This window comes from Arachis hypogaea, chromosome 3 (genome assembly GCF_003086295.3).
Source record: "Arachis hypogaea cultivar Tifrunner chromosome 3, arahy.Tifrunner.gnm2.J5K5, whole genome shotgun sequence".
Lineage (NCBI taxonomy): Eukaryota > Viridiplantae > Streptophyta > Magnoliopsida > Fabales > Fabaceae > Arachis > Arachis hypogaea.
In genome coordinates this window covers 140,030,618-140,054,309 of record NC_092038.1, presented here as the reverse complement: position 1 = coordinate 140,054,309, position 23,692 = coordinate 140,030,618, and the positions used below count along the sequence as shown (strand labels likewise).

The window sequence follows — 23,692 nt, the reverse complement described above, 5'->3', positions numbered from 1 at the left end:
TCTGAACCCTGAAAAATGATTTTGCTTGACAAGAGGTTTTTGCTTTTTATTAAAGTTCAAGAATGAGACAAAAAAATGAGACCAAGATCTAAGTTCATCATTTTATTCCGTGGGTGTGGACATGAATTAATAATGAAAGCTTGGACCACCATGTGCTATAATCGAAAATAAATCAACTGTTGGCACAAATTAATTAGCCACTTGGGTCGATTTTGTGGTTTATATTTGATGGATAAGATTTAATTTTCTCAATACCACAAAAAATGTTTAATTCCCTCTTTAATTACAATGCATTTTATTTTAGTTATTATTATATCGTTAAAAAGTACAATTTAGTACTAAAAATTGCATCATATAGGTTATTGGCGGTAAATGCAACGTTTTAATTTTATCAATGTTATTGGCGGTAAATGCAACAATAATTAGCAATTTTTTTTACTGCGGAAGATTACACGAATAAACACCTCTTTTGAATTTTCAAATGACTATTGTTTTTGATAATTACTTACATAAAAATATTTTTTAGGTAAAGATTATAATTGATAATTATTAGATTATTTTATAATAAAAAATATAATTATAATTAATTAACAAGAATAATAAAAAAATAAAAATTAAGTTGTATCTTTTGTTAGTATTTATGTGTTTTTTTTTATTAAGACGGATACTTTTGTCTATATTTTAGTATCTCGTGCATGTAACCAAATGCAACCTAAATTACCGATAACTGTTATATTAAATTATATTTTTTCCAAACTTTTTAATGAAAAAAAGATAATAAATTATACTTTTATAATTTGTTCTAGTTCATCACCAAATAAAAAAGTAAACATCCAATCTGGCTCTGTCCATTTTTCAGAAGGACAAAGTGATCCATGTCAAAAAAAAGTACGTCCTAACCCTTGTCTTTGTGTTCCGTGAGACATGGCGTCCCTTCTGTGGCTTCCAACGTTAAAAACAAACAGAATTAGTATACGTGTAACTTAACGGTGACGAGCTGGTCGTCAGGTGTCTATCAAGTGGCAAGCTGGATGGCAAGTGAAAAATAGACAGGAGTCGATCTGTCCCTGTCTCCCAAACAAAAACGTTGTTGTTTTAATCTGCACCTGGCAGGATAAGCATTCACCTTAGTGCTGTCACACTTACATTGTCAACACGTAGCATAAATTTTAGTGGCGTGGCAAAAATTTCCTTGCTTTATTACCAGGAAATTTGTTTATGGGTTTAGGGGGAAATTGTTTATTCTCCCAGACGTGGGATTTATTTCGTAAATAACAAAAGTTTGTGTTGAATATTAGGCCAATAAAAAAATATATTAGAAAATTTTTTTAAAAAGTGTATTGGGCCTTTTATTGTTAACAACCCATAATTAATTGAAAAAAAGAGACGTTACACATTTACACATTTCTCTCTTCATATAATCGTGTCTTTTGCCTGCAACCAGAGGCTCATGGCCGGCAATGAACGGCCGAAAAGGGCCCCAAATGAGCATGACCCACAGCCCCAAGACCGAGACCTGCAACAAGGAAACAACAAGAAAGTTAAAAAAAGGAGAAGGCTTCTCAGGGACAACAATTCTTGTGCCGCGAGTTGAAGATTGCATGGAACAGATTGAAGAAATAGGAAGAACCATAACTTATGCAGACATGGTAACGGGGGTGGTACACGCTCCAGATTCGATGGAAGATGATGAAAAATCTGAAGAGAAGGATATGGGCAATATCTAGGATATTATCCCAGAAATAGAAGAAGAAAATGAAGGAAAGGATATTCAAAAGAAAGCTGAAAAATCAGAGATAGAAGTAGTCGATATGGGAGACGACCTTTTCAACATCGTGATCAATGAAAGTGCAAAGAAAAAACTATGGGAGCCTTGGTGGAAATCCTTGATTGTAAAACTTTTGGGAAGGAAAATTAGCTATGCTATCATGAAAAGGAGAATATAGACAATGTGGGGTAGATTTGGAGACCTGGACGTCATAGACCTGGGTAATGAATTCTACTTGGTCAAGTTCTATGCAGAAGAGGATTTAGATCATGCTCTATTGGAGGGACCATGGAAGATCTACGACCATTACCTCGCGGTCAGACTCTGGGAACCCATTTTAATCCCCTCCTGACATCTATAGACAAAATTACCGCATGGATCAGATTACCGGGACTTCCTATAGAGCTCTACAATGATAAAATTTTAAGAAAAATAGGGGATCCCATTGGAAGAACTTGCAAAGTTGATTATAACACATCACACTTATGTAGAGATAAATTTGCTAGACTTTGTGTGGAGGTTGATCTAACTAAGCCTTTGATGGGAAAATACATGGTCAATGGCAAAATGTATCAAGTAGAATATGAAGGAATCTATCAAATCTACTTTACTTGCGGAAGAATTGATCATGAGCAAAAATTTGTCAAATATGGAAAAGCTTAAAGGAGCAAGAGGCCAAAGAACAATACCAAGAAGGAGATAAGGCTAACCTAGAAGAAAATATAGTGGCAGAGAAGACCATTAGGTTTGAGAAAAGGAAAGATGAGCCAGAGACTTCCAAAAAAGGGAAGGAAATCGTTCAACAAGATAACAACAACTACGGACCATGGATGGTCATTCAAAGGCAAAAAAGAAACAAGAAAGAAGAAGGAAAAAATGGAGCTGGAACCAGTAATAGCAAAGAAAAGGAGATTTTAAAAATGAATAAATCCAGATTCAGTACACTTGAAGTAGAAGTAACGAAGAATGACAAGGAAGCACAGAAGGAGGAAAACACACAAAGAGACCATAATACAGTAACTACTTCAAAACAAGGAAGGAACCACAAAAGCAAAAACACAGCACAACAATCAGCCACATACATAGAGAAAAACAACAAAGAGAAAACAAAAAAGATAGAAAAAGAGCAGATACAACAACTGAAGAGCATCCAAGAAGGCACACATCAGAACACCAAAAAGATAAGCAACACTCAAGAGAATAGCAGGTCACGATTTCAAAAAACTAAAGGAAGCACAAACAGAGAAAATTGGAATGCAGAAAATGATGACTCTCAATCTCTAGAAAACCAAGAAGACATCATGGAGATCTAAGACCAGGCTCAACCCAAAGAGGCAAAGCCAGTAGACCCCAGAGAACTAAGAGAAGCTCAGATCGACCAAATGGAAACAGATATGCAAAGAGAAATCACCAACCTGGTAAAGGATGTGGATTTTACTATTCCTAATCTAAAGGAGCCAGAGGAGATGGAGGCTGCAGAAATGCAGTTAAACTAAGAACCAACCTTTCTTAATGATTATATTATCTTGGAACGTTAGAGGTGTGGCTAGCGGAACCTTTAAGCGCACCTTCAAAGAGATTATAAGGCAGAATAGACCAGATATAACCATTCTTATGGAAACTAAGACCAGTGGAGACAAAGCCAAAAGTATAATTAGAAAATTAGGTTTCAACAACTTCATCATTGAGGAAGCACAAGGCTACGCAGGTGGTATTTGGATTGGATGGAATAGAAGTGACATCAATATAACGATTATGGAATCCAACAACCAATATATTCACACAAAAATTGAAACCAACAGTAGGGACTCTTGGTTCTTAATGGCGGTGTATGCAAGCCCCCAACCTCCAGTAAGAAGTCTCCTATGGCCTATTCTCGAGATAATAGCTAACAACATGACATCACCTTGGCTCTTGATTGGGGATTTCAACGAAATCAAGGAAGATTCAGAAAAGAAAGGAGGGAACCCCATTGACCAAAGAGCCTACAAATCCTTTAATTCCTGGATAAATAGATGTGGATTAATAGATCTGGGGTTCGTTGGGTCCAGATTCACATGGAGAGGTCCCATTTGGAATGGATATGATAGAGTTTTCAAAAGGCTTGATAGAGCTCTCTCAAATCCACAATGGAGAACTAAATTTCATGAAGCTTTGGTTAAGATCCTACCAAGAACAAACTCTGACCATCACCCACTCTTAATAACTGATGAAGGGAACCCCACTAACAAAAATAGAAGGTCTTTTAGATTTGAAATGATGTGGACTATGCATCCAGACTTCAAACCCTTAGTGGAGCATAATTGGAAAGCAGAAGAAAGGCTACCGAAGAACCTCAACAATCTTAAAGAAAAGCTTGTCAAGTGGAATAAAGACACTTTCGGTAACATCTTTAGAAACAAGAGGAGAATTCTCAATAGACTTTCAGGGATTCAGCGATGCCAAAGTTATGGAAGAAATCCTTTTCTAGACAACTTAGAAGACTCTTTGAACAAGGAGTTAAATGACATCCTAGACAAAGAGGAGGCATTTTGGTTACAGAAATCAAGAGAACAATGGACAGTTGAGGGGGATAGAAACACAAAGTTTTATCACACCAAGACGGTTATTAGAAGAAGAAAAAATAAGATTATAAAGCTGAGGGACAACAATGGTAACTAGATGGAAGATAAACAACAACTCAAAGACCACATCACTTGCTTCTTTCAAAACCTATATCAAGAAGAGGTAAATACCTATCCTTTGATCCTTGAAAATAACACACTACCTGACTTAGATCATATTGATTGCAGGGCTATGGAAAGAATCCCAACAAATCAAGAGATTAAGAAGGCGCTTTTTAGCATTGGGTCAATCAAAGCACCAGGAGAGGATGGATACCCAGCCTTTTTCTTCAAAAACAACTGGGAAACCCTCAAAGATTCAATTTGCGTGGAGCAACACACAAAACATAAAAGAGTCTAATTCTACCATCATTGTTCTTATACCAAAAACAAAACATCCAGAGTTTGTTTCTCAATTCAGACCCATCGCTCTTTGCAACGCCAGGCTCAAGATCCTAACCAAAATCATTGTGCAAAGAATCAAACCACATCTTGACACTAGAATCAGCCCACATCAATCAAGTTTTATTCCCAACAGAAAAATTCAGGACAACATCCTAATTGCAAAAGAGCTCATGCACTCAATGAAGAAGCTAAGAGGGAAAAAGAGCTACATGGCAATGAAGATAGACTTTGAAAAGGCTTACGATAGAATAAATTGGAAGTTTATGAAAGAAAGGCTATAGGATTTCAAACTCCCCACAAAAATAGTTAAGCTAATTATGGAAGGAGTAGAATCGTTGAGCTATAACATTCTTTGGAATGGGAGTAAAATCGATAGCTTCACCCCCACCAGAGGAATTAGACAAGGGGATCCCATATCCCCTTACCTTTTTGTCATTTGTATGGATAAACTTTCGCAATACATTGAACAAGAAGTGGAAAGAGAAGCGTGGCAGCCTATGAAAATAGGAAGAGATATTTTGGTTATTTCTCACCTAATGTTCGCTGATGATTTACTTATTTTTACAGAGGCAACAACTCAACAATTGGAATTAGTCAAGGAAATGCTAAATACTTTTTGTAGAGCAGCAAGACTCAAAGTGAACTCCAACAAATCCTCTATAGTATTTTCCAGAAATACCCCAAAGGATATCAGAGAATTACCAGAAGATGCGATTTTAAGGAAAACAATGCGCTAGGAAGATATATTGGAGCCATGATAAACAACAACAGAGTAGAAAAAGAAAACTTCAGAGCCGTTTTGGAAAGGGTTCAAGGCAAGCTGAAGGGTTGGAAGAGCAAGTGTCTGTCACTAGCTAGAAGAATAACCCTAGCACAATCTGTTATTAGCCCTTGCATCAACTTTGACATGCAACATGAAAGAATCCCCAAAACTATTTGCGAAGACATAGAAAAAATTCAACAAGGCTTTATAAGGGGAGACGAGGAAAATAGAATATGATTACATGCAGTGAGTTGGAAAACTATTTGCTCCCCAAAACACGAAGGAGGATTGGGTTTTAGAAAATTACACCTTATGAATGATGCATTCCTTCTAAAGATACTATGGTAACTAAAAGAACACCCTAACACTCTTTGGACAAAGGTATTCTACCAGAAATATTGTAATAGCAATCAACTTATCAACACACCAACAGTAAAAAAAGGAGACTCTCACCTCTGGAAGGAGCTGGTAAAACTGTGGCCAGAATTCTTGAAGCACACCATCAAGTACATTGGGGATGGCCTCTCAACGTTATTCTGGATAGACCAATGGGTTGAAGGAGTGAACAATCTGTTAGAACACACAACACAGAGCATACCCGATTTAAACAATCCGGTCTGGGAATGGGGAAATGAAAATGGAGATTGGAACAGAGACAAGATTAGGAGCAACCTACCTGAAGAAATTACCATGAAAATCTTTGCTCTCCCACCACCGAAAGTAGAGAACGGGGAGGATAGATTGGGTTGGAGGCACACAGAGGATGGCGACTTCTCGGTTGCCTCTACTTACAAAGCCTTAGCAAATTGGAGCCCATCGTCGACAACAAACTGGACCAGGATCTGGAAGTGGCAAGGGCCACAGAAATCGAAAGTCTTCATGTGGAGAGTTTTGCACAACAGACTCTTCACAAATCAAAGGAAAGCCAGAATTTTCGGAGGGGGAGGAACGTGCCAACTTTGCGGGGAACACCAAGAAGACACCATTCATGCCCTAAGAGACTGCCCGAGCGCATCCACGATCTGGGCACAACTCATCAAACCAGAGATGATACAAGATTTTTTCGATATAATTTGAGGGATCGGTTGGAGTTGAACATGATAGAAAATCTAAGCAAGCGCCCCAATCAAAGCTGAAAGGATGTATTCTTCACAAATTGCATGAAATTATGGGTATGGAGAAACAAAGAAATTCATGAAGCGGGCTATAGAAGACCACCGAACCCACATATGGAAGTTTTAAAAAATGTCAATGACATGAGGGAGGCTTTTGAGCGTAGTCAGAAGAAACAGTATTTCAAGAGAAAGGAAGTGATAAATATCAAATGGAATTATCCACCACAAGGTTGGGTGACTCTTAATACAGATAGTGCTATGAAGGGAAGTACCAAACAAGCTGGGTGTAGAGGGCTCATAAGAAATGAGAATGGCAAGTAGGTTGCTGGTTTTTCTTATCATATTGGAAGATGCTTAGCCTTCAACGCTGAGATTTGGGGAATCAAACAGGGACTTGAAATAGCTACTACAATGGGAATGAAGAATATTATTGTGGAATGTGACTCTAAAGCAGTGATAGAGCTGCTCAATAGCAAAAGAAACCTCAATAACCATCCAAATAGCTTAATCAGAGACATCAACAGATGGAAAGACAAGAATTTAAATATCCATTTTGTGAATATTTTTAGAGAAGACAACCGATGTGCTGATTACCTAGCACAAAAAAGTGTAAATTTAGAATTAGGTCTCCACTTTTGGGATACTCCTCCTAGAGAAGTAGTCCAGTTACTAGTAGATGATGAACAAGGGGCATCTCTGCCTCGTATAATTAGTGTGTAATCTTTTTCCTAGGTTTAGGCCCCATTTACTACACCAAAAAAAAATGTCTTAGAAGGCCATATGTTGCAAGTATCCAAGGCCCCATTTAAAATGAAAAAGAAGCCTTTAGATCCATTAGGTTCAACATATATTTGTAGTTCCTCCTCTCAGAACTACATTTTTTAGTTTCACTAAGTTATACTCTGAGTGAGTTGTACAAGTGTAGAACAAGATGGATGAAAGTCTTAAATGTTTCCTCTTTTTTGCTATGACCAAGGGACATCATCCTGGTGTTTTCACAAGCTGGGAAGAGGCCAATGAAAAGGTCACTAACTTTAACTTCCCGGAATTTAAATGCTTCAATAGCTACGAACAAAAATCTATGTGCTTCAAGTCAAGAATGTCATCCATTTCTTCGGAAGAGGCTTCCCGCGCTGAAATGAGTGGCAGCAACTGCGAAGCTCTTTCTGGAAATAAACTCTCCTTGTTGTGTTGAGGTGTTCGTCGTCGTCCGGTTGTTGTATGTAAGTAATAATTCCATGTTGATTTTTTAAACCCTAGTACCTGTATATGTTAATTTTTAAAAATAGGGATGATATGTGCCTCTTTACAAAAGTTGATTGTGGGTAAATTTTGTTGTTTGTTTTTGGGATCTGATGCAAGGGCTTTCTGTTATTCCGGCGGAGGAGGTCAATTTTGAGTTTGCCATTGTGAACGACATGGAGGAGTGGCTTGTCAAGATTTGCCACGAGGCTCGAATTTTGGGTCCCTATTTTTTTCAAGCAGGAACGCTTTATGAAAGACGATTGCCCATTCTTTGGGTTCAATTTGGTGATTCCGGGAGACCATTTGATGGTGAACTATTTGCTAAAGGTCAATTCTCGCTGGAGGAAAAAGCTGCCAGAGAAGATGCAGCCTTTGAGATGCTAGGCCTCGTCCTTGATGTCACAAAGAAGGAGATTCGCGACTATAACTATGCCAAGGCAAAGCGGTTTTGCAATGTGAACAACGCTCTCCGAGCAAGGGTGAGCCAATTGGAGGAAGATTATGAGAAGTTAAAGGCAAGTTATCGAGCCGTTGTTAGCGCTCATATTGCAGGCAAATCAAGTTGAATAATTTGTTGTTTGAATTAATTTATGAAGTTATTTGTATGTGCGGTTGATTTGATGATCGGTTGGTTGTATTCGCAAAGTGTTGAAGTGTCGTGTTTGCTCTGTTTTAGTTTTATATTTGCTAGTTCGGACTTTATAATTGTTGATGGAGTGTTAATGTTTATGCACTTATAATGTATTCTGTTAAATGCGGTACCTATTTAATTTAGAATCATAATTACGGTTGATGGCATGCTAATTTCCAGATGTATATGTGCAAAAATTTAAATTAATTGTCATGCTAATTTCGGGGTATATTTGTGGAAAATTAATTAATGTCTTTCGATAGTCTTTGTCGATGGTCAATTTAATTAATGTCTTTTGATAGTCCTCGTCGATGGTCACTAAGGAATTCCATTTTTGCTTGTGAGCTTATCAATGCTGTTATGTGTAAATTAATGAGCAGAATTTATGTTTGTCATTTAATCCTACCCAAAATAAGTTTTGTTTTGCCCTGAGAGTATTTGGGTTGCAAGTGTAAAATTTGCATTTTGGCGTTTTCTCTAAGGTTTTCCCTTTAAAGTGGTGGCAGAGTGTCTGGGTACTGTGTTGGAGAACTGAAAGACTTATTGTACTCAAGTGTGATTTTTTGAAAAAAGGTCTGTGCCCACTGCCCAACTGTTGACAGTCTTGATTTTTGTTTATAGTCTGTGAAATACTTTATGTTTGTTCATAAAAAATAAATTTAAATACTATGACTGAAATCAATATCGGGTCAGATTAACCTGCAATTCCCCCACTGATATTATTATGAGTTTAATAATAACTAAAATAAGTAACCTTTTGAGATAAGTAAAGACATAACATGACAATAATTGAAAATTAAACATTGAGATAAGTAGAAAACGTAATATGAGATAAAAAAAGTTAACTTTAGTAGATACATTTAAAAGGGTAAATACACATTAGCATTGGGTACTTACTTCCTAAAAAGAGCTAAGTGTAGTATGAAGATGCTAATAATGACCAGAATCATCATAGCACCACTTTGAAATGGCCCGTGTACTCGTGTAGCATTCTTTTCCCTTTGTTCCGATATTGATTGAGCTGAAGTTGAGTATTTTCTGGTTTGTGCATGTGTTGAAGTTGTATTTGATCCCAAAAAATGAGAGATTATTGAGAAATTTGTTGGGGATTGGGTTGAATAGGTCGCTCATTACCGTGAATTAGTTGTTCTTCACCCAGACCATTTGCAATTGACCATTGTTGGGTATTCTTCAAGAACTGCTCATGCTCCATGAATTGTTCCCATGCTCGGCATGATTCTTCAAACGTGTGATAGGACTTGTGGAGGTTGCCACTAACTCCGTTAACTTGTTCGTGGCATTCGGGCCAATTTGTGTAGATTCTAAGGACCTTGCCACGGAAGACAACATAAATTTTTTTATTTCCTCTCATCATGCCTCCTTCAACTTGAGATTGTGGATTTGGGATATTTAACTTAGAGTGAAGGGCTTGGTTTGTTGGTGTAATGAATGTTGTACAATTGTTATCATTTATTTTCCTACCAAATATTAGAGTTCTATTAAATGCATGGTTATGATAACTGGACTGAATTGGTCGATCGAATCGGTGCAAACAGTAACTGGCGAGATAACGGTCCGGTGGCGACAATCATAATGGTTGCCATTGGTGCCGGTGATATTGAAGAAACCATTCTTGTTGTCTGTGTATTTTTGTGTATTCCTATATACTGTTCGAGACGATGATAATGGCTTAAAAATTAGAACTTTCGAAAATTTGGGTGAAGTTCGCCGGGGGTGCAGCAAACTCTATAAAATTATAGAAGTTCGCCAGGGGTTGGGCAAACTCACACTAAACAAAAAAAATCGTATTCCTATATCATTGGAATATTGGGTTTGGGGAAATAATAATTTTTTTAATTTTATTTTAGAAAAAATCCATGAAGGTCCATGCCTAAAACCGCCTTGTTGAAAACAGTCTGGAACTACTAAACCGATTGGGAACCAGCCGATTGGACCGGTGCGAGAACCAGACCTGTTGGGTTTTGTTTAAAAAAAAAAAAGAAACTCAACCCAACTCCCCCAACGCGTTACCCACCCACCCCCTTCCCCCAATACCCCATCCTCTTCGTGAATCACCTCACTCAATCAGAATATCACTTCATAGTTCAAAAATTACCCAAATAAAAACCCTAGCTTCTTGAACAGTTCTGCCCCCACCGTCCGTGGTTGCCGGCGCCTCCACTCCTTCATTATCCCCCTATATCGAACCCATCCTCTTTTAGCTCGGCAGGTGGTCTCCATCTCCCGTGGCTTCTCTATTCGAGGATTGAAGCTGCTCGCCGTTGTGTGGTTCGTCATCCGTGGTTCTTCTCGCCGCTCGCCGTCCTTCGTCGTCCTGCTCTCCGTCGTTGGTTAGTGGCACTAGTTACATGTTTTTCAGCTTTTCCTTTCATGCTATATTTAGTGAGACTGATTTCTGAATGTGAATGGGAATATAATGATTGATTTTGTGTTATTGAAATTATTGGTTAAAATAGAATTGTTACTCTGTTGCAAGTTTTTTTAATTTCTGATTATGCCGTGTTTGAATTTTATTGATATATTTATTTATTTTAGGTTTAGGGTGTTTATTTGTTGCTATTTTTTTAATTTATGTTACTGATTGTTCTTGATTCTTGCCTCTGTTCAGTCTATTATGCTGTTTATAATGGTGTTTTTGATTGGGTTTATCCTTCGAGAGTTGTTGTTAGTGTGGTGTTGCATTGTTGATTTCAGTTATTGTTTTTGATTGGATTTTTGTTGATTGTTTGTTGCTTTTTTTGAGTTTTTGTTAGTGAATTGCTCATACCTAATAATTTTCAATCTTGCCAGCATGCATTATTGGCCATGTATACTTAATATTTTGGTTGTCTCGGTTCTTTGCAGATGTGTGGATGTTCTTCCCAAAGGAGGAAGACTACATTGAAAGGTTTAAAAATGCTAGCTTCAAAGACGTCAAGCTCAAAAGGAGAGGTCCAAAGCGGTACCCTGGTGTGCAGAGGCATGGTTTGATTATAGGTTGCTGTGACTGGTGTGAAGCCATTTTGTGGAGAATTTCCCCTTAAGGAAATACCTAATTTCGTCATCTCCTTTACTTTAATAATGTTTTCTTGTGTTTATTAATTTAGTTTGTTATGCAGCTTGGTCCGAAGGTGGAGGATGTGAAGAAGCCTGTGAATCCACTTGTGTTTTTTTCTCGGTTAATTCTTGGTGCAATTGTCCCGGAGGCCTTTGCTTCAAATTTTAGGGCCAATGTTTCTGACTTAGATTAGTTTATTTGTTTTCCATTCCTTGTAATTGTTACCTATATATATGAAGAAAGAAGGAGAATGCATGGTATGTTTCCAAGTTATGCTGATTATCATTGATTATATGTACATCATTTATTTTTTTTATATTAATCAATCTTGTAAAACATATACTACTATCAATGTTCTAATTATTAAACAAACATGTTCTATTTTATCTTATATTATAGCAATAAACATGTTCTATAATCTTTCTTGTGTTAATAACTTATTGACTTACTGATTGTTTTTTATTGTATTGATGAGAGTTGTTCTATAGTTGATTTATTATTTTATTCTAAAACTATTTTTTTGGTTGAACCCTTATTGGACTGGTTAGATGAGTGAACCAGTGATTAGAACGGTTCAATAACTGGTCTGGTTCTCATAACCTTGTTAAATGTGAAATGGTTTGGCATTAGTATTAGCATGTCAGGAGTTCCATGTTGGCTTGATATGAAGACAAAATATCATAAATACACTGTCAGGTGGCAGCAACACTATATTGGTCATAGGGTCAAAAAAGACAAAAAGCTATTCTAACTCACTTTTTGGCCGGTTGGATTGCAAGTAAGTTGGTGATTGAGATTTTTTAATACTTTTTTGTGGGACTTTTCCTACTACGTGCTTGTTATATATTTAAGCAAAAATATGAGCTTAGGGTTTATCTTTATCCAAGTAGTGTTGTTTTGTATTGAGAAGTGTTTTGAGTGTGATTTGTGAAAAAAATGGAGTCATCCAAGTTATGGCTTGGATCCCCAACCACTCAGCAACCTTCATTTTTTTGGTACTTTCTTGTATACTCTAATTTCTTTTTTGTGTGGCCATCTAAAGTCACCCATGATGCCACATAGATTTTCATGCACAATAATCTAATTATCTTTAACATGATAGGAACGAAGGTGAGACCAATGAAGGTGTTGTGGTGCAAGATGCGAATGACTCAATGGATATAATGTTCTCCCAGGAGTGTGTTGTTGCAGCAAATCCAAGCGGGGTTGAGACTATGGTGCTCGCATCCAATACTCAGGAAGACCCCATTGTTGGTCATGCTAGTCCTACGGACGTAGTTGCTGACTCATAGGAGGCTAAATCCCCAAGGCTAGTTACGGAGCCAGTTGTGAAGAGGAGGAAGCTCTTTCGGTCGCCGATGGTGAGACAACATGAATCCGCACCCTCCAGGCGGTCCAGGGCTACTAGCTCCGCTTTGAGTGCATCACGGGTAAACGTATTCTATTGATGCAAATTTGAATGATGCAAATTTTAATCATGAATAGTTTCTGTTTCCTTTCCACATGGTTAAACATATTTTAAAGCATGTATAGTGTGGATCGGTCACATGTTTGGTTACACTAGTCCGCTTGATCTCTTGAACAGAAGGTTACTAAGGTTCCTAAGACAAAGTTCAAGGTAATCCATGACATGGACTTTAATTGGGCAGACACTCTACTATTCAACTACTTGTTTTCCGACGGCCACTCATTGGAGTAAGTTTATATTTGACTGTTGACATTTTTCCATCTATTCTCGCACGAGGACTTTAAACTAAGCTATTTCAAGTCTTTCTTTCATGCAGTGAAACTGTTGTGAGGATGGTACAATATAGGTTGACTAGGCGCCATATCCAAAGCCTGGTCCCTGGCCGACCTATTGATGGGAGAGTTGTAGAAATGGTGGCCGTATGCAACACTTGCTCAATACAGCATATAAAGCATCCACATTTTTGGTGTCTCACTCCTAGCTTTGCGATGCGTTTGTATATTCTTCAATACTCAGTTCTATAATGGAGTTCTAGTATGTTGAAGTTAATTTCAACTGCTTTGATGTATTAATTTAGAAATTGCAGGAGGAAGTTAGTAAAGGACTATCTACAGAGGAACTAACTGAGACTTATGTCCCTTTTTGGATCAAACCAAGCAGATTCGTTAGATGTGTTAGTAATGAGTTTAATTTGGTACGCCTTGTATTTCATGTGCGACGAAGGTTCCTCCCTCTTACTAAATTAATGTGGCTTCAGATTTCATACCCATTGAGGAAATTTTCATGCATTGGTATTGTATGGTAGTTGATTATGACATGAACACAGTGTACCACTTGGACTCCTACCTAGATCCAAAAATGGTGACTGAAAGGTAAAAATTTATGCAAATCATGGTATTAAACAAGTTTTTTGTTTGGGTCTTTTTCATGTACAGTGAAAATGAGTGTCAAGCCTTCAATAGGTTATTAAACCAATTAGGAGAGGCAATGGGGTCCCCAATTACAATACAAGGTTATATTCATATGTTTGAATAAGAAATCCATTTGGTTTTGCTATATCAAACTCACTTTTTTCCAACATGCATCACCAAGTGTGGTTCATTTTTATGTGATTCAGTGATAGATTTGGTGCTTGGGTTATTTCTTGGCTCCACCCGAAAAGGTCCTTCAACCACTTGCGCATCAGTGGAGTGGTAACAAATACTGTTATTTATTAAATATGCTGAAAAAAATCTTCACCGGTTTAGTTTGATAATAATTCAGTCTTTTTACTTGACTTTGGCAGCTTGAGGATCCTATAGTCCAAGGCACCACAGTTGTCTCCCTTGTTGGGGGACCTTTCAATGCCATTGGTGGCTTAGTTAGGATGTGGGCTCAAAAGTGGCAAAGTCGCAGACATCCATGAATAAACCACAAGCAGGGTGGCTGGCCAAGCGAGAATATCGTTTTTGAAGTTAGGAAACATCTTTAGCATAGGGCTCATGATAGCTATTCAACTCATGACCCCAATAAGATTCTGAGGGGCTATGTTCCTAGATTCATTTAGTGTCTTTTTTATGGTTAGCATTAAATGTAATTTGTCTCCCTAGGTTGTGTTTGCGTGCCATATTGATGAAGAAAATTAATTTAAAGATGCTTTTGTTTGTATTAAGGTTTTTATCTAATATTTGCGTTATTGACTAGTAGGCTTACTTTTATTTGCACAATATTTTTAAGTATGACAGTTGGTGCAGTGATATCTGCAAAATCTAAAAGAAAAGGGCAAAGTGTAGTCTAGTATGATAGTTGGTGCAGTGATATCTGCAAAATCTAAATGAAAAGGCCAAAGTGTAGTCTAGAATTTGTCCATATTTGTTTTTCAACGAAGAATCAATCTTATCCTCCAATTATAGTGATAAGGGGATTAGTTATCGTAGCTTTATAGGTTTTGGTAGTTAAGCAAAAATACTTATTAATAGGGACAAACAACATGTTATAATTTGTTAGTTCAGCTTAGTAATTCGTTTACATAAGAGTTATGGGTATAATATGGTACTATGCGTGGGTCTTCTACTTTATTATATAATGATATAAAATGTAGCATGATATAGTTAGCACATAGCTTAATAAATTGGTTAGAGGCATAAGGAATGAGACATAAGTCTGGGCCCACAATCACGAAGAGTGATCATATGACATGCTACTTCAGTATGTAAATATATTTTATTTATTGCCGTTTCTTAGTAAGTGATTGCATAGAAAAATTATTTAATATTATATGGTCTGCTTTAATCCTCATATGATGCAATAGCAGCAATTCTGCTCAGGACAGTCTCGCGATATTGACATATAATAACATTTAGGGCCTATAACATCATAGGGTCAACCCCATCACCTGAGATTTATCCGATTATTTGGGCCTTTGTTAGTTGGAAATGGGACGGTGACAATTTGTATCCTGCATGGCAAATTTATGATCAGTCTCGCACGTTAGAAGGTATTAAAAGAGGGACTCACCATATACTCGCACAAACATATTCACGCACAAAAGAGAAGAGATGTCATTTGAGGAAGAGTCCCCATGGCCACTCAAGAAAGAGAGATCCCCGTGGCCATAGACATGCCTCAAATACCAGAAGGGGCAACGTTAACACAACCTTGTCAAGAAGTAAATATCTCCATACACTCAGATCAAATGGAATGATTGAATCTTGTTGAAATCTGACTTATATTTTCGTGTCTTTATCCCAGGATAAGACTCCAATGAAGGACGATGTTATCTCTACTCTGAAAGAACTAATTTCCCCTGTCGAAGCACTAATGTCAAAGATAGATGCATGTGAAGGGCATTTACAACAACGCAACCATACTCTATCCATGTTATGCTCCACCGTTGCAGTCATTGAGCATAACTTTAAGAACACAGCATTCAACAAGGGTGTCAACGATGCACCATTTCAAGCCAGTAAAAGGCCAAGAGCGGAGAAGGACGTTTCCAAAGTCACCGGCAACGTGCCAGCAATGAGTACACTCGAGACGAACCATTTCATCGCAGGTTCCAACAACTTTGTTGACCTCGAGAGAACCGTTGACATCTCCATTCAAGATGATGACCAAGGTGGTTATATCGCTAGCAAGAACCAGTCGCATGGTGGCACTAGTTGGCCAAGCCACTCCATTCTTGAGCATCAGGTATGGGTATAACGATCTCTATTTCTTTATACGGTGCCTCAATGCATGTGGTTTTATTTTCTTTTTTTTTGGTCAAACATGTGGTTTTCCTAAAGACTGTTAGTACTTTATTTTTTTATATAGTTAGGATTTTGTTGAATTTCTTTTTTGTTTTTAGGTCAAGATTTTGTTGAAGTTTGTGTTTACACGTAATTAGATTTTTTTTTTTGGGCCTTTAAATGGGAAACAATATTTAGATTTTGATCCATTGGTCACTTATAAAAAAAATAGCCTACTTGTATTGTTGGGTCTTAGAGACTTCTATTATTGAAATGAAGTTATTGTTGGAAAATATGGAGTACCAAGAAAAATAAAAATATGTTAGTAGGATCGTTTAAAAATGACAAAACATTTAAAGATACTCAAATCTTTTAAAATGAAACAATTCATTTAAAAAATCATATTTTTGGGTGTCGGTTTTCTTTATCTTTTTTGTATAGAAGGTAAAACAGGATTGGCCGCTGCCACAGCCGCAAGTTATGGTGGAGTTACCAACCCGTGATGAGCCACCACGTCTAATTTCATCTCAAGGTATCCATTTCTCGTGTCAAGCCTAATCGAATTTTCTTTCCAGCGAAAGCCTCGTTGGCGCTTATGGTCTTTCTCAACCCCCCCGAAGGGGCGCACCTTTGGTTGGGCGGCCTATAATGATGTATAGGAAGAGTGGCGGAGGGATCCAACCTATGTTATTTAGAAAGGGATCAACGGGAACGAGTAGCAAAGTCTATGTTCGCGATGGTGTTGACCAGCCACAGGGGTTCGCATCCAACTGAGCTTCCGGGTATCAAGGTAGCACTTCGAAGGCATCACCTACACATCTTGTGAAATTGTTTAGGAGCCTGATAAACACAGTACGAATGAATGCCGCTGATGGAGTTTCCTCAAAGCCAGTGGATGGCAATGACTTCCTCACACCAATAGACGCCACTCTTACTGAGGTGCAAAAAAAGGTTGCACTATACGCATTCGACCTACATCTAGATCTCATGTAAGTGAAAGTTGATTTACTCAATGACTCAGATTTTCCGCTTTGACCATTGTTGACTAGTCTCATATTCACCTTTTTGGTGACATAGGGAAGAGCTTGTAAATTTTGAGGACATAATCGTCACCAGGCAATAGTTAGTGATGTTGATCATGTGACATTTTTTAGACCAGAGGATTTTCGAGGCTTTGGCAATGAGGATAACGCTGGGGAGTCAAACAACAGAGGGCCCAACAACTTGGTGCTTGCCACCGTCCTTCGCGGTAATGCCACAACGAAGAAAATTTTTCTTGACTGATATAGATTATGTTGACTAAATGAAAAATTTTCCTTTGTAACATGTGCAAACTGACGTCCTCGAAGGAAAGCTTTTGTCCGAATTGGTTGGTACTTACAAGGAGCGATGGATGAGACCATCCTCGACCTTGAAATATGAGCCATGAGTAAATTTTTGAAATTTAACATGATTTTTATTTCCATTTTTGGCCACACCCTTAACAAGCCCCCAAACAATGTAGGCTTATATCCCGATTATAGAGGAGTCCAACCACTGGTACATTTTGGTAGTAGGGTTCAGGGAGCAGAGCATGTACCATTTGAATGTGTCAATAGGGGAGAATGAGAGCAAAACTAGAAAACGTATAGTAGAAGATTTGGGGGTTGCACTATCCCGCATAATATCCCATCCTAAATATCTGTCGACGTTCAAGAAGAAGGCTACAAGCATTTTGTGTTTTCACATATCTGATGCAAAATGGCTTCCATCATGCCAACCGAGGTCAGTCAAAATTCCGTCGTCCATATTAAATGGTGTTATTAGTATTAATCCACTCATCTAGTCATACCGTATTTATTCAGTGAGACAGCTGTTGTATGGGTGCTTAACTGGATGCCCATGGCTATTGGATTCCAAAACAATCTTGTTCCACATGTAGGGGCTACTCCACATTTGTATACCCTTTATTACTGTGGCTCATTGTGTATTTTGTATTAACATTGAATCACGTATCTTAAATCCAGATGGAGGAGAAAGTTGTTTGGATGCCAACTGCAATTGCTCTTCTCATGGCTCCCTTCAATGAAGTTACTCAATGGATCACGAATTGCCTATCCAACTAGAAGAGATCTTTGAATTATAGCTCCACAAAGTTTAAGTTGGTTTACTTTATTTTGCTTAGTTGTGTTAACAGAAGATTGCCAAGTCTATTTTGCGGATATATTTTAATCGTAGATTGTGGACCACCTTTTGAAAGTTTGGTCACATTGACTCCCCAAGCCTAGTAACCTTGTGTGTAATGTGAACCACCAATAAGCATACATTGTTTTCTTTGGGTGTATTAGTTTGTTGTTTCGTCTAAGTAGATATATTTGGGAACGGTCTAGTCATGTTGTCTAACTAAATATATTTAAGCATACATTGTTTTCTTTGGGTGTATTAATTTGATGTTTAGTCTAACTAAATTTATTTAGGAACGCTCTAGTCATGTCTTCTAAAAATTTTAATCTAAGACTGATCTTTCCTTATTTCCTCTCAGCATGTCTATCTCATTCCATATATAAATATGCAAGTCTAATACAAACTAGGCTACATTTACCTTAAAAACTATAAATAAAAAAAAGTTTACGACTGACATTAAAATAAATAGTGGAGACCTTAAATATTGAATAAACTTTCTCTGAAATCGCTAGACTATCCTCCATGTAGACTTGTCTACACAAACATTAAAAGTCTGCAATTGCATTTCAACCTTAAATCAACAATTACAAATTCAAAAATAAAAAGCCAACTCCACGGACCCTTTAAAAAGAATCAAATGAGTCGGTGTTTTGCACAGACATAAATCCAATAGTTAAACAATTACACACAGTCTACTACTCCCATGTACAGAAATAAAAAACAAATAACATGCTTTCTTTTGGGACCAGCACAACTGAGACCTAATGTTGAAAACTAAAGTACGGATATGGAATTTCCGCATATTCATCAACTTCATCATCTGCTAATTGTGCATCACCAAAGTCGCTCCAACATGTTTGAAAATTGTTTACATTCTCCTCCTCCTCATCATCCTAACAACTAACAAAGGCAATAATATACAACACACCTTATTAATTCATGTCTAGTTTGAAGGCATTTAACCCTATCAGTTGTTGATATCACTTGCAGGATATAAGTAACATGTGAATCCGAAAAAGTAACACATATTTTTCAAAAAATCATTATCCATGTCATGCACACAATAACTTAATCAAAGAAAGCATCAAATCATATTCATAGAACATTATTAACATTCTAATGAACCCAAACAAATAGAACCACAAACCTAGTCTGACCATTGCCCAAGACTTTGGTTATACACGTCGCTTTCCAAGTAGTCCTGATCGTTATCATGCCTATTACTACGGTTGTTCGCATTCAAGTGGCAAGATAATTGGTTATACCCCACCCTCCTACAAAGACCATACCTCTTAACCCCCTTTCACCAATGGGTGATTAATCAAATCATTTCTTTCCCTCTTTGGGAAGCGGGCCAATTGCGGATCCCTAACGCATCCCTCAAGTGTCGATGACTGTGCCACACCAGTCTGCATACTCGTCTGGCCTAAATCTTTTTTCTGTTTTAAATTCAGTAGCTCATTGCGAAATTTATCCCTCAGCTCATTAAATTCGGCTTTACCAGAAGATGCAAGAACACAAATCTCCCTGCACAGATTGTTTAACATCTAATTATGGCAGGTTCTCATTGATACCCAGTAAAAGGGTCATTTTTCCATAAATTCCCACACTTTTGATCGAGCATTCTTCGACCATTGATCTATAAGAAGACTCTTGGTATCTCTTCCGCATCAAGATGTAGTAGAACTGCCACGATATGATCACAAAGTATGCCAACCGATTCCATCCTGAAGCAGGACCACTTAAATGTTGATCTGTCCCGATAGTGAGACATGTTCCATCCTTTGTTAGGATTTTCCGACCTTGACAGTGTATAAATCTCACAACTTGGTGTCAATGTACATGAACGAACCTTTAGCGTACAACCTCTTAACAACATTGGCCTGAATAACATGAAAATCTCTCTCATCAGTGTGTTGGCGGCAGATCTTTCCAATGCATGTAGTGGACTCTGCAACACTAAATCCCCAACAACAGATGCCAACTCACTTTGTGCTTCCCTTGACCTCATTTGACATATGCATCGCAAGAACTGTTCGATAAAGTCTCTCAAGTTATGTCGAGAGTGCACAAATTTACCAAGCATAGAATGCAATCTCTCACACCTTGATGTTTTTTGAAACCCACCAAAGAAGTGCCCGCGAATGTAAGCAGTCGCCCACATTTTCCTCCTAGCAAACAAGTCACAAACCCATTCATTATGTTGAAGACCAAGCTCCGTAACCAATTTGACCCACCGATCTTCGAACTCTGAAACCTCATAATAAAAAAGCATCCACTTCTTAAATTCAGATGTGAACGTCGGATTGCTGGGATTAGAGGTTGCATTCCTAAGTAAATGCCATGCACACAACCGATGGTAAGCACTTGGAAACACAGATTTGATTGCTTTTTTCATGGCCTTGTCCCCATCTGTTATTACACACCCTGGAGCTTTGCCCTTCATAACCCCAAGAAATTATTGAAGCAACCATGTATATGTCTCCTCCTTCTCATTCACAACAAGTGCTGCGGCAAACACAATGGTTTCGTTAGGATGATTAACCCCAGAAAATACAACCAACGGGCACATGTACTTGTTCTTACAATAAGTCGCATCAAACGCTAACACATCCCTAAACAAATGATAGTCTAGTTGACTACAGCTATCCGACCAAAAAATGTGTACCAAACAACCCTTTTCGTCAGCTAGGTATTGAACTAACGTCCTTGGGTTTTCCTCAGCCATTGACTCCAAGAACTTTAGACAACACATAGCATCCCCCTTATGACCCTCCGTTGCTTCACTGTTTGGTTATGCATATCTCTCTTCAAGAAGGGTACATTTTGGAATCCACCCGTAGTGTGCACAAACGATAAATATATCTGAGGTGTTTTTATCCCAACTTTTAGCATTAGATTCATTTGATCGATGGCGGCATCATTCATCTTCCTAGGCCCGATAAGCATAAAGGTCAATCTATCATCAAGCATGTCATGGTTGTGCTCATCCTGAAAGTATGAAATGATCCATCTACCTCTTTCGACATGTGCATGAACACGCATTTCAGCCAGACATCCGCATCTAGTCTCAAGCTTTGGCTCGCGTTTGCGTCGATGGGAATCATTCTCAGACCCCGGATCTCTAAACCCCTCCCTAAAGCAAACAAATTGTTGCTGTGTCACCTCATTTTTGACATATCTTCTAATCCTATTCTTTTTAACAGCAAATCGTTCATCTTTGAATATAATTGGTAGAAAGAAAATACAACAGTCTGATCCCGAAAATGTAACAACCTAACCTTACTTGCAGTTATTTCTTTTATATTTATATACCCAAGCTCATCAATACCATCAACTAATCTTTCATCCCAGTTGTCATAGAAGGTGTCACCAAAAAATTTATCGAGATTACAATCAATACCCTGCACTTCCTTGGTATAATTTTTTGGAACACAACAACCCTCAATGTCCTCCCATGCCAAAGGATCATTGTCGGCACGCACATCTTCATCTTGCAAAAACAATGAACCCTCGAAATGGTCCATTACTTCCTCATCCAAGCACGCCTATATATAACATCAAACTAGCTCTCAGTACCAACAGTTTTTTTTATTCAATACTTTCAATAGTATATCCATACTCAATCAATATTGAATATCAAATAGCTTATTAAAAAAATATAAATCATGCAGGTTATACTGAAGACATCAGATAAGTTCTTAAACCTATTTTACATTATGAAAAGATCAAATAGCTTCTTCAAAAAAAAGTATGCAAGTTGCACTGAAGGGATCAAATACGTTCTTAACAGTATACTACTTTCAAAAAAAAATACTAACAAGGCAGTTTAACACCATTCTACTTTTAAAACCTACGCGCAAAGTATTATGATTTTTTTGTGCTTCAAAAAAAAAACTTCTAAATTATAATCACACTCCGGAAATATCTATTATAAATAATAAACAAGAATACACTAGTAAACAACAACATACTAATAAATGAACTGCATTAGAATTCAAAAGTGATATCTTAACATAATTTCATCAAATTGTAGTAGAGGCACAATGGGAAAACACAGAAAAGTAATGAGTTGTCATCAACGCTCGAACAAAAATTCCATCCACTGAATGAAAAATAAATTCCAAAACGATCCCCTTAAGGCAACTGAAGTATGCAAGCATTGAAGAACATACCAATTATCAAAGATGCAACCACTCTAGCCCGTGTTAGGGTTTGAGAAATAGGTCCTTGTTTTTTACATGAGGCATTGCACAGCACAACTTTAGCTTCTTTTCATTCTTGGTTAAGGTCATGTACAACGGACTAGCCCAAAACTCAGATAACTGAGCCCAACCCATTGGATGAACTCTTCCATATGCCCATTTGTTCAATAAAGGACAAAATTATAATTAATATTTTTTATTTATCCCGTTAAACAATATACCAATAGTCTAATAATATTAAAATTTATCAAATAACAGGACACCTACACACTTACCTAGTCAAAAGCTTGCACTAGGAAATTCTGTCAACGTTATCAAGAAGTACGTCAGTGGTATCGTTTGAAGCTTCACTTGGAGCGTTGTTAGCAACACTATCAGCGTGTTACTTAGTTCCACAGCCAGGTAGAGCGTCGTGGTTTTATCGTCTTCAGAGAGAAGATGAAAAGATTCTTGGGTATTCTGTAATTAGGAGAAAGGGAAGAAAGGTTAAATGGAAACCCAAAGCACGCACTTAACGCACTATTTCAATCCCTACTTAAAACGACAACGTTTTTGTTTGGGAGAAAGGGACATATCGACCCCTGTCCATTTTTTACTTGCCAGCTTGGCACTTAATGGACACTTGATGGCCAGCTCATCATCATTAAGTGACACGTATATTAATTCTGTTTGTTTTTAAGGTTGGAAGCCACGAAAGAGCTGCCATGTCTCATGGAACACAAAGAGAGGGATTGGGACGTACCTTTTTTTGGATGTTTACTCCTAAATAAAATTCAAAAGCATTAAATATTGTGTCTGTGTTCTTTATGTCTTATTTTCAATATCTTATTTTGTCTTATCCTGTTTTTTTAACTAAACATAACCTTTTATTTAGGACAACTTATCAACTAAATACAGTCTTATTCATACTAAAAGATGCTAAACTTTACTGAACTCAAATTATTAATTGTTTTTTTTATCGTAATGGTTTTAATACGTTCATAGTTGATTGAAATGCTGTGCATCTGAGATTATATGTTTTATAGGTGTTGCATGTAAAAGCTGCCGATGGAAATGTGT

General features: G+C 37.5%; 1 protein-coding gene and 1 long non-coding RNA gene across 2 annotated transcripts; both read right to left on the bottom strand.

The window, feature by feature from the left end:
• Window positions 1-1,287: 1,287 nt before the first annotated feature.
• On the bottom strand, window positions 1,288-4,868 carry LOC140182851 (uncharacterized). Its single transcript, XR_011879051.1, has 2 exons — window positions 4,504-4,868; window positions 1,288-1,516 (listed from the first exon to the last, which is right to left on the bottom strand). It is a non-coding gene; the product is annotated as an uncharacterized lncRNA (long non-coding RNA).
• A 15,199-nt stretch (window positions 4,869-20,067) lies between these two features.
• LOC112735633 (protein FAR1-RELATED SEQUENCE 5-like) lies at window positions 20,068-20,874 on the bottom strand. The gene has a single exon (XM_025785161.1). The coding sequence runs from the start codon at window positions 20,872-20,874 to the stop codon at window positions 20,068-20,070; it is 807 nt and encodes a 268-aa protein (XP_025640946.1).
• Window positions 20,875-23,692: the final 2,818 nt, after the last annotated feature.

Coding starts and splice junctions, on each gene's coding strand:
- LOC112735633 (XM_025785161.1), bottom strand. CDS start 20,874: ATGAAGGGCAAAGCTCCAGGGTGTGTAATAACAGATGGGGACAAGGCC.